The sequence below is a fragment of the Peromyscus eremicus genome, chromosome 15 (genome assembly GCF_949786415.1).
Source record: "Peromyscus eremicus chromosome 15, PerEre_H2_v1, whole genome shotgun sequence".
In the NCBI taxonomy this organism is placed as follows: Eukaryota; Metazoa; Chordata; class Mammalia; order Rodentia; family Cricetidae; genus Peromyscus; species Peromyscus eremicus.
In genome coordinates this window covers 20523318-20535615 of record NC_081431.1, presented here as the reverse complement: position 1 = coordinate 20535615, position 12298 = coordinate 20523318, and the positions used below count along the sequence as shown (strand labels likewise).

Below are 12298 nucleotides of genomic sequence, written 5' to 3'. Positions count from 1 at the left end.
GTGTTTGAGAAGCTGTAGCCATGGAGCTGGTAAGAAGGGGTGGGGTGGGGTAGAGGTGGCTTTAAGGAAGATTCAGAGGATAGGCTGAGGATCAACAAGCTTTAGTTACATCATTTATGATCAGATCTGATCATTACCTCCCATGCAAACAATAATCAATGGCAATAGATCAATCAATCACTAAGTAAAGTTTCTAGTCTGACTTACACTCTGAGTTGTTCACGCAGTAACAGTAGTTCATTTTCATTGACTTTACAACCTAAAAATCAGCCAGCCAACTCTAGAAACAAGTCACTTGTAATGTCACAGATCAAAGTGGAATATTCTTGTTTGATAAACTGAGATGAATTATTGTCACGTCAAATTTAAATCATTAAAAGCCTATAAAGTAAATCACACATATGCAATTTTATGAAGATTTTTATGTTTTATTGATCATTGCATTTCTTAAACGGCAGATAATTCAACTTGCAGGAAAATGACAACACTGTGAAACTGAGACGTGTTTAAATTAAGAAACGTTGAAATCCGTGGAAAGTCAACGTAAAACTAAGCAAAACTCAACACAGTTTCAGGCTTATGTAAGACATAAGTTTGGTGCACTGGCTACAAGAGAGACAAGACTTACAGTGGACTTCTGTGCAGCAGTTTCTCAGAGTGTTCTCATTCAACATTTCTTATTCCGGGAACACTGTGAGTACATTCTGTGTTCAGCTGGTGGGTGATTTGGAAAAGGCTAGAAGCTCCTATAGACTGGGACCAAGAGCCATCCCCACCAATTCTGCTTGTTCAATGCTTGTTTTTGATTCTCTGAGAAGATCCTAAGCCCCCAAGGACAGTTTGTGACATGGGCCAGGGGTGAACTCCCAGAGGCTGGATAAATGCACTCTGAGTGCACCAAGAAAGATCCTTCGCTACCCAAGGATACAAGTGCAGAATTCAGCTTTTATGGCACATGACACCAGGATCACATATAATCCTAGAGTATCTTTATTTGTTCTATAACTTAATAGTATACCTATAAAATAATTACATTATACTTATAGCTTTTCTTCATTTATAAACAAGACAAAATTTAAATACAATTTGAGCCACTCAAAGGTAAACATTATACAAACAAAAACCCAAGAAGTAGCCTCAGACCACAGCGTATCATATTGTTTTCATGGGTACACCCATGACTGGGACCAAAAAGAGTGCTAACGTGTATACTTTGTGGGTTGCTAGCTTAACTCTTCCTCTGCTTGTGTGGATCCTGTTAATAAAATGATGTGGGTTGGCCTTGCAGCTGGGTGTGAGACTCTCCTCCTCTACCCTCTTGCTATACTTCATCATCCTCCATTAAGGACACTCAGATGTACTTCACAGCTTCTCTGCTGCGTATTCTGCCCTGGCTCTAGCTTGAGGTTTTCTACTAAACGTGAAATTGCAGCTCTGACCTTGGCCACCCTCTTCACGTTCTGCCTTCATCCCAGGTGTTCCAGCCTTCTGCATTTTCTCCACTCTTCTTCTTTCTCTCTCCTGATTCCAGGCTGTGCACGACCATTTCTGAAGCTAATCTCCCCTTCAGAACCACACGATCTGTGCTCAGGGTTTACTGGGTCGCAGAAGTAAATAAACCAGAAAACTTGCACTGCAACGCAGGCAAGAGAGTCACTGACACCCCTTCCCAACCCCAGCTCACCCCAATCCTCTTTTCTAGGTGGCACGCTGGAGAACCAGCACCACTATTAGGTGTCCGGAAGCCTGAGTCTCAGAGCAGCTTATGGACAGTCTCTCTCACACCAGGAAACCCACTCCTGGGCAAGAGCGTGCACTTAGAAATTACCTACTAAAGAATATTCATATTCTGATTCCCGCCAACGGCTTCTTCTCATTCACATTTGTCAGATTCCATACACGTCATTCACAGGGACCATTGCACAAAGCGATTGAACTTGAGTGTAATTTTGGAAGAAAACAAATTAATGTCCTCACATCAAAAGACCACACTACAGAGACTTCAACAACTCATCACAAAGTTGAAAGGTGACCTAGGTTTCTTGATATTTTTAGAAGTCTATTCTTTGGAAAGGAAGCTATTTTCTGAGTTTAACTACATTACTACCATCTATATTTACCTCTTATTTCTGCCTGTGCCACAACGTGTCTCAATTCCATATATTCTTAAATGGCTTTTAGTAGAAAATATTTTTGCTTAGTGTTATGGCAGTGAAGGCAATACCAGGTCTCATTTCACATGTGTGTATCAAGCATTACCACTTCCCAATGACTCCTCTGTATACACCATCTGTCCCAATCCAATTTCTACACTATGCTGCAATGCTTTAGTGTCTTTGGTGATATCATATTCAAAGTAAAATCACGACATGTCCCTCCTCCCTGTTCAATCTGATAAAAGGTATGTGGCAGTGAATGGCTGTCCTGGCGGTATTTCTCAGTAAAATACCTTTTCTATAGATCACTCCCTGCTCTACTCTCTATTCAGAATGGTGCTGCAAAGCCAAAGTCCAAACACGTGAGTTGATACATGAATAGGTCGATAATACTTTTAACAGCTTTTTACACAATGGATCAATTATAAAACTGACATTAATACAGAGACCTTTTGTGTGGTGACAGGCTAATGGCGTGTGCACCAGAGTTCATCTTGAGTCCACAGATGGGGCCTATGAGGAGCAAGAAAAGAGGTGGTGTCTAGGGGTGTGGAGCGTCTGGCCTGCGGAGTACAGTTCCTAGGGAAGTCATTTCCTGATCCACTTAGCTTGCCTTGTCCTTGTAGGTATCAGGTTTGTTTGGAGACCCCCTTAAGGGTGAGCATCTCCTTTATGGATGCTGCCCATATCGGCATCACAACAGCCATAGAGCCCGGCAGCTCCCAGATCAGAAGAATGAATGCCCACACCACAGAGGTCTGGTGGCCAACAGAAGTTTGCGACAGAAGAGTGGTGCATTCTTCACCAGGAAGGGTCGAGCTGGAGTGTAAGATGTGGCCAGGGAAAGGCTGGCTTTTCCACATGGTGGAAACGTCAATCCCGGATTGACAGTGCATCACCTGAAAAGTCCTGTCTAGTTTCTGAGAGTGTTTTCCAACATCTTCTGCGCCCGATCCACAGCCTGGATTTGGAAACATGAGTGTGGCCCGGGGTGGATCTGGGACATGTCGACTTGCGGTCCACATTTGTGACAAGGACACTGTTAGCCCTAAGAGATGCATTTGCTGCTGACAGGGACACCAGGCAGAGTGTGAGTGAGCTCAACAGAAGTGGCGGTGGTGTGACCCAGGGGCAAGGATGCTCAGGGTTGAGCTGCATCTTGCCCTGGTGAGTTCACTGCTTGTCAGAGTCACTCAGATTCACGGACATGCACCGACAGTGCTTCACTTTCTGGATTTTCTTGATTCGGAAAGGTGGGTCGAGCCCGGGGCAGTCAAGCTCCACGATGACCGAGGTGACACGCTGGGGCTTGCAGAAGGCGCAGGATTGGAAGGAGTCTTCCTCCTTCTTCACGTGCCGCGGGATGTAGAAGGAGTTGCACTGGCCATAGCAGAAGCGGTTGAGGATGGTGCGGCTGCGGCATCCCTCCTCGCTCACGGTCTGCCGCAGAGGCTGCGTCTTGCACCAGTCACTCTTGAGGTACTTGCGCTCGGTGACCACGAGGGCCTCCTGGCTGGAGGCCAGCACCTCCTTGATCTGGTGATGCCATCTCTCCGAGTTGTTGCTGCTGCCATCCTTGTACGGTGAGGGGATGGCGCCCGCAGGCCGGTTCTTTCGGGCTTCAGCTACCTTTACCAGCATAGCCACTAGCAGCAAGGTCAGTGAGAGCTTCCAGAACATCCTGCCAAGAGAAAACAGTTGGTTGAGAAGGGTTATCTAGTGACCATCCATCTTTCCTCTTAGTGTTTATGGCTGGACTCTCAGAGATATTGAAGTCTGACATGACTGTTAAGTACCACAGGAGGCAACTGTGACTATGATACACAGTACCCAACAGCAAGTACATGTGATGTGGTTTGAATGGGAAACATCCCTCATAGCTTATGATGTTTGAACACTTAGGTCCCAACTGGTAAGGCTTCAGTGATGGAGTGAGTCCCTGGGGGATAGCCGTTGCTACTTCCTGTCTGCTCTTTCCTCCCTCACTGCTGAAGAGCATTACTTGTGTTCCTACAACCATCCCTTCACTGTAGAGGCAGGCCACATCCCTTCTTACAATGTAAGCCAAAATAAACCCTTCCTGCTTTAAGAGATGGCTAAGTTGGGTATCTTGTCACAACAAGAAAAAGGTCATTGATACAGCAGTAAGTTGAATGATTGCAGAAAAATTAAAACCAGTAGTGTTGCCATAGCCCAAAGCCAAGGTACGTTAGCAGCAATAACAGAACCCAGCATTTACTCTATGGGTGAGCACAGTGTGGGTTAATGCTGCCTTTACTGCTTGCCCTTTGAGCCTCTTTACAGCTCATTTGAGTCTTGAAATAGTCTTAGACTTTACCTACTGTCGATTCCCTACTTTATAATGAACTAAACTGAGGTCCACAGATTTTTGAGCCCTTGATCCCAGATTGCGTTCTTTAAATTCTAAGCTCATACAGTCATTTAGCATTAGAATAACTACAATTTATTGGTTCTCAAGATATATCAGAATAATTTCTGTTTCCTTTCATGTGTAAATGTAATTAATAACCAGAGTTGCATTAAGTAGGTATGACTGCTTTCCCAATTTCATGGATGAGGAAACAGGCTTGGAAAGGCTATGCAACTTGCCAAAATCACAAAGCCTGTATGGGAAGCATTGGAATCTAGGCATCCCAGCTCTGTCATCGAGGCTTCCATGAGTGTAGCTATCTCTCTCTTATACAGTTCTGTTAAAATGCCTATGCTAAATCACAGTGTGTATCACCGTTACTAGTCCAGGTCTAAGTGACAAGTGACTTGGTACAACATTCCAAAGATGACTCCTTCTGTCATCAAGTGTTCCTGGAGAACTGATCCTAGCGTAAACACTATCAGAAGCTCTGTCAATACCAGTATTTTCCTGTTACAGTTGTGTGGTCAGACATCCCTCAGATTCCCTGTGAGTGCCCCAAAGTTTGCATGTGGTGGATCCTTTAAGAGGTAAAACCTGGTAGGAAGCATTTTAAGTAATTGTGGATATGCCCTTGAAAGAGAGTGTGGGACCAGTGTCTGTCTCCTCCTCCTCTTCTTCCTCGCTTTCTCTCTCTTTAATTAATTTATTTATTTTACATCCTGATGTAGTTTCCCCTCCCTCCTCTCCGCCTAGTCCCTTCCCCTCTCTTCCCTACTGCCTCCCCCTCCCCATCCACTCTTCCTCCATTTCTATTCAGAAAAGGGCAGTCCTCCCATGGATAGCGACAAAACATGGCATGTCAAGTTGTAGTAAGACTAAGCACCTCGCCTTGTATTAAGGCTGGGCAAGGCAACCCAGTATGAGGAATAGGGACCCCCAAACCAGCAAAAGAGTCAGGAACAGCTGTGAGGAGTCCCACAAGAAGATCAAGCTACATGACTGTCAGATATATGCAGAGGGGCCTGGGTTAGTCCAATGCAAACTACAGACCAACATCTGAACCCGCAGGACCCTCAGCTCCTTCAGAGGCCACACACAGACATAGCCAGAACTTCAGCTCCAAACTTGTGCATCAACCCCCTGCTGGACCAGAGGTCATCCAAGACATCAGAAGTCCAGCCCCCAATGGGGACAGAGACTCTCTACTTCACCTCAGGTCCTGGGATCCAGAAGACCAAAGAGGAAACAGAAACTAAGGAAGAAAACACCCACCCAATAAAGACAAATCCAGAAATTGGCACCTAGACCTATAATCACTCCAAATCCAGATGCCTCAATGTAAGTGTAAGACACAAATGACAATAGCCAGGGCAATATGTCACCACCAGAGACCAGCCACCCCACTACAACAACTGCCTTCTCTCTCTCTTTCATTTCTGGGCTGCAATAAAGTGAACAGCTCTCTCTGCCACACACCCTTCCTTTGATCTACCACTTCTCCATGGACTCATCTATGGAGTTAAACCTTCCAAACTGTGAGCCAAAGCAGACCTTTCTTCCTTTTACATTATCTCAAGTACTTTGTTTCAGTAAAAGAAAACTAACTAATGATGAGACCCATGGTCACAGAGGATGTGAAAGTATGAGGGAAATGCACCTATTGTGCTTGGAGATGAAGCAGGAAGAGTCCAGGTCATTCGAAGTCTAGGGCAGAGGAGTATCTCAAAATCTGGAAAGGACAGGCTGAGAAGATGTCTTTGTGGAGAAGGTGCTTCCTGTGAAAGCATGAAGACTTGGGGTTAGATCCACAGAAAAGGTGTAAAGAAAATCTTGGCATAGAGGCATACACCTGTGATTCCAGGCTAGAGGGCAGAGAAAGGAGGAACCAGGGCCTACTGGGTAGCCAATCTAGCTAATCACTGAGCCCCAGGTTCAGTGAGATCCATTCTCAAAAGATAAGGTAGGGAAGAAAAATCCAAAAAGAATGTGTCCTGGTGGTGATGTTACCAGAAACACTGGGTAATATGTTAGAGAGTGTGGATGACATTGACCAACAGGAAGGAACATTGAAGAACCAAGAGAGGGGAGAAAAGGATTTGCTTTTTCCTGTTACAAAAACATTTGTACACCACAATTATTAAAATTTTAAGTCCAAGCTTCTTTTAAGGGCTCTTCTCACGCCTCCTTGGTTCCACACATGAAGTGTTATGTGAATCCGGCCACACTTCCAGCAGCCCCATGGCAAGAGTTGAGACTTGGATTTGCTCAGCTTATTGTATCTGTGGAGTGATTTGTGATCTCAATAGCCTCTTAAAAGGAGAGTCTTTGGGTTCTATTTTAATAATTTCCAAACTTATTAACATTCTGAGTAAACAAAACCAAAAGTTTTCAAATCTCAGCCAGGAAAGATTTATGATCAGCCCCGTCCTCTGCTCCTAGCTCTGACAACGGCTTATGGTGGACTCTTGGTAGGCTCAAAGTGCATGCTTTCTCCTTCAGCGGCTTCTCACTGTTGTCAGGGAGAAGAGAGCTAAAACATGCTCAGATCGATTTGGGGCAGAAACTCTTCGTGTGAACAATATTCGACGTGGTGATTAGTAACAGGCGTTCTTTGAACACTTTAAAAGCGCATGCAAACATCTGGCATCCACCCCTGGAAGCTGTGTCTCCCAAGAACTGAGGAAGTAAAGCAAACTTCCAATTTTTAGGAAAGGGAAAGATACTGATGAAATCTGAACAACCGGAGCCAAGTCTGGCGCTCCTCTCCATTCTCTCTCTCTCTCTCTCTCTCTCTCTCTCTCTCTCTCTCTCTCTCTCTCTCTCTCTCTCTCTTCTCTCTCTCTATCTCTATCTCTCTCTGTCATATATCTCATTTCTCCTTCACATGTAGCAATAAGAAGCTGGCCAAGGACTTGGCATCCCAGTGCCTGAACAGGTAAGCCAGCTGCTTACCTCTTTGGCTACAATGACTCCTGGGAGGTGTCCTTATTACTTTAGGGGCAGCTGAGCCAACTGCTGCCCCTGACACCTACTCTGCTGGCCCTTGCTCCTGTAAGGGTCACAGGAGGAGAGAAGGTGCACATCTCTGTCTTCAGTTTATCATCCATCCCACACACATGTCAGGGGGCCAACAGGGACCTACATTTAGCATTTCCGTGCTGTCTGAACCCCTTTTCTATTCAGAGAAATGCCTGGCATATAACCACCTCTCAGGAATGCTGCTAAGATTGCCAGTAATGACAGCACAAGGATACTTCATTTGACTCTCACATCTTGTGTTTGGCTTGTATCAGAAGAAACTCATAAATAACTCCTGTTGGTTTTATTAACCATCCTTCTGGCCTGACAATGTTGTCAATTTGCAAAGCGTGCCAGGACTATAAATGCTGATGGCCTAAGCAGACTAGGTTGGCCAAAGGAGACTGTATAAAAAGAGAGCTTGGTAGTGGAAGTATTTCCCCTAAGTGAACGCCCTTGGGCCTGACCTTTGAAGCCAGAGCAGCCAACCACCTAGGCAGCCAAAGAATAACAAGTCCTTTCTATCAGCTCTTCATAGAAGGGGCAAGACTGAAGACAGGCTCTACGACAGGAAACTTCTGATTTCTAGAAAAAGGTAGAGCAGTGCTGAGTCGCTGGGTATATGCAGATGAGCCCCAGCAGTGAAGTGGGCACTTCACTCTCAGACTGACCTTGCTGGATTTTAGACATCAGGGCAAGGCTGAACTGGATTGTGTAGGAGTCGAGAACAGAATGAGGCCAGAACATTTTCTGTATCCAAAGAATTCCAGAACACCCAGGAAGGATGAAGGAAAGCATCTGAGACAGACTTCTCCACTACCCCCATGAGGCAGCCTCAAACCAAGCAAAACAAGGCAAACCCAAACCCCCAACCATGTTAATCACCAGAGATTGTTGTTTATAGGTTTTCTATAGCCACAGCTTCAACAACCAAAGGTACTTCATCTGTAATTTTGAGTCTTATACTGGGAAGGTAATGTTTAGCTCCTTGTCTAACTCTCTAGAGACCCATTCAGATTTCCTTGGTCTCCAAGATCACCCTTTGCTTGGGGTTGCTTGTTGCTGAAACAGCTTATCTCCCCCTGACAACTCTAAACTGAGGCAAACTATGGCCCATGGGGCCAAACCAAACCCAAGGCTCTGTTTTGTAAAGAAGCTTGTGTTGGAACATGGCACACCCTCTCATTTATCTTTCAACTATGGCTGCATTTGAATTGTAAGGGCAGAATGAGTCCTGGAGGCAGTGACCATGATGCCCACAATGTCAAAGAATAGTCATTATGTGGCCTCTTACAGAAAAGCTTAGCAGAGGTCTGCCTCAAACCCCACCTATCCAATTTAGCTGTTATCTTCTTTGTGTTACGTTCCTTGGCCACACAAAGTGGCCTTCTTTCAAAATTTCTAACTGTTTAATATTTTATAGAGAGAGATAGAAAAGACAATAAACCCTATGTGACAATCACCAAGATGAAAACAGTATTGCCATTTCTCATCTTTATTTTACAGTCTCAATTTTGAAAAAAAAATAATATGAGCATATAGAGAGACAACCTTACAGATCCCTCCAGTAACTCCTTCTGAATGTCCTCACTGAGATGACCAGCATTCTGCCCTCTGTATGCATCTTACCATTCACTGCTTGTGTTTTAGCTTATGTTGTACGCATGAGTGGTTTTTGAGAGTGTATAATACTTCTTTACTTAAATAACGTCACCCTCTACTTTCCATTTCAGAATTACATGCTTGAGATTTTACACCCGTGGGTACTTGCAGACATCTGTTCATCCCTCTGCTGACTATTAAAATGAATCATATCCTTTCATCTAACTGAGAGAATGCACTTCTGCTTGTCCTCTGTAGCCGATAGTGCTACACAGAACACTTTTAATATCTGTTTATTTATGCCTACCAGTTGCAGATTTTTACAGGAGACATGGGGCAAATGCTGGGTCACAGGTTGTGCTCAGCTTGAACTGGACTAGCTTCCATGGGTTGCTTTCCAAGTGCTGATGCCAGCATTCTTTCCCCGGGGTAAAATGTGGGTCCCTGCTGCTGCATGTACTTGCAAACACTTGGTGTTACCACACGCAACTTTTGCCTGTCTGAAGAAACAAATGTGAAAGGATATCTTCCTGTTAATTTGCATGTCTCTGATTATAAGGCACATCAAGTTCAAGCGCAGTGGTCCTCTGGCTACAAAAGAGTGACTGCAATTTGCTTGAAGCCGGAGGAGTTGAAATATTGTGAGAGGCAAATTCAGAAGTCCTAACTATAAATCTCTAAAGTGTCATGAAAAGACTCGGCAGTGGCTAGCAATTTCAAAGCAGAAATATCAAGGCATCCCACATGATACAGGACTTTGAAATCCAAATGGATTAATTTACTTTTCCAAGTGACATTGTCCGGGCTGAACTGTCCATCATCTCATCCCAGGAAAAATTATATCATGCTTTTAAAAAATATTTTTTCAACCAAAGAAAATACGATGTATGGTTATGTATTTTTGACTTATGGATATCAAAGGTATCAATGTAATCAAAGATCTTAATCTCTGAGGCAAGTGCTAGGATATATTCAGGATAGAACCCCAAGGCAATATGGCAGCAAACTGTTATATTCCATAAGGGAATGGAGGAGAGAGCTCTGTGGCAGCTGTGGCATGTATAGACAGGAGTGGCTTCTGTTTAGGACCCATGCATCAGAATGGGAAGGATCGTAGATTTCTGGACCTTGATCTGCCAACACATGACCCAACATGGCTCACTGCTGGTTTCCTCCAGATTTCCTTAGATAAAACGGTGTTAATTATCACTAGACCACGGTATTGAGGAGGAGAGTAGAGCTGACATCAAGTCACTCTCCAAGAGGTCCCCGTGAGTTTCATTTGAAAGGAAGTGTAGTGCCATCTGAGAAGGCTTTTGTAGCCAGTGCTACTGTTCTCCCAGACACCGGACAGTCCCTGTTAACTTCTTTTTAGATAAGGCGTTTAGGCTGATGCCCAAGAGGCAGGCCACAGCACATGGACTGCGCTCAGCAGTGTCTTCCCCACCTGCCAGGATGGTACTCTCTTCCCAGATTGCTTTTCCCTGGGCACATAGGATAGACTTTCCTGTGTACATATCCATAAAAGCCAGAAAGGCCTGTCTATGGCGCTTTAAACAGAGCGGTGCTTGCCAGTTCACTCTTACTTCCAGCTGCTTGGTTTTGCTACGTCACGGTTTTCAGGAACGACAACAGTTCATGGTCATGTTTGATAAAGGTGAACCCCCCTGTTACTTTCTTCAGAGTTCATGAGGGTATGCATCTACTTTCTCTTGGCATTTCTCTATTGTTTCCCCTTCTTTCTTTGCTTTCCTCAATGGGTTGAAGTTCCTCCATAAGAACTTAATTTTCATAATCTCATCTTATTCCTCATCCATGCTTTTGACTTCAGCCAGCAGCCCTCGGCTCATGATTCTCAGATACTACGCCCAACTGCCCACCAAGCACTCTCTGCGTCTCCTTGAATCCTAGGTCCCGTATGTCCTGTGGCTCTTCAATCATTTCCCAGCATCTGCTGCTGTCCTGTCTGGTCCAATCTCAGTGAACGACTCAGCATTTTCCTTTAAGCCAGCAAGCTGGGACTACTAATTTACTGCTTCAGAATTTACAATTTCCCTCCCTAGAAGAACCACACTTACGTTCAGGCATTGGATTCTAAGTTCACCAAAAACCTTCCACCTACCACGTTGTGGACAGTTGGTCCAAGCCAATGAATTCGTCCATCTCTTTTCAGTTAATTGGTTTTGACATGGATAGTGGTACACCCCTGGGATTTTTTTCCTAGATGAAAAGAGACCTGCCAGGAGAAATTACTAGTGCCTTTTTTTTAAATGCAAGGATTTGATGCTGTCCTAGTAGCATTAACTGGCAACTTGACCCAGTATAGACTCACTTGAAAAGACAGTCTTCATTGATTAATATCAGGTTCTCCTATGGGCGTGTCTGTGAGGCATTTTCTTGATTATTGGTATAAGAAGCCCCAACTCCCTATGGGGTACCATTCCCTAAGCATAGACTATGGCTTGGGACTAAATAAGAAATGAACTCTTTCTTCTCCTTCATTGCTTTGGTAAAATTTGTCACAGCAGCAGAATGAGATTGGAACAATGCCCCAGGCTGTGGAATCCCCCTCAAGGGTATGCGTGTAAGGCAGTAGCGGATTTCTGTATTATAGAACACAACAGCAGTATTTCTGATTGTATTGATAGGCTCATGAATCCAGGCAGGTTTGGTTACTACCTGCCGGCCCCTATGCTTGATATCTGCAAGATCAGTCTTCAATTTTTAAATCACATTGGTTTACTGGAAATTTGAACCTATTTTCTCATATATGAAATCCATTGGCAACACTCTCCCATGTCTCACCTCTAGCCATCCCTTTGATCCAGGTCCTTGTCTCCTGACCTTGACAGTAGTCTCCTCACTTGCCTCCTGTTCCCCATTCTCAGATTGAGCTCCCAGACGCCTACCAGAACAAAAATTCTAACTCTGAAAATTTCCCATCGTAAATTCAACTTCTTCAGCAATTGGCATAGGCCTCCGGGAATCTTTGTCCCTTTCTTGTCTCATCGAATGGCATCTCTTGACCTTCTACTTTATATGTGAAACTCACAAAACTACATGTTCAACCCTATGCAAGGTTGCTTTCAATTTCTAAACATCTGTAAAGCTATTTCTCTTTACTATTTTTATTATTTTTATGCCGATG

At 44.3% G+C, this 12298-nt stretch overlaps 1 protein-coding gene across 1 annotated transcript in view; it reads right to left on the bottom strand.

Annotated features, from left to right (window-relative positions):
* Nucleotides 1–443: 443 nt before the first annotated feature.
* Grem2 (gremlin 2, DAN family BMP antagonist) overlaps nucleotides 444–12298 on the bottom strand; it is a 98405-nt gene continuing 86550 nt past the window's right edge. The window contains exon 2 of the mRNA XM_059280520.1: nucleotides 444–3837. Within this exon, the coding sequence (XP_059136503.1) occupies nucleotides 3330–3836 (507 nt within the window). The 5' untranslated portion in view covers nucleotide 3837 and the 3' untranslated portion in view covers nucleotides 444–3329. The remainder of the gene's footprint in view (nucleotides 3838–12298) is intronic.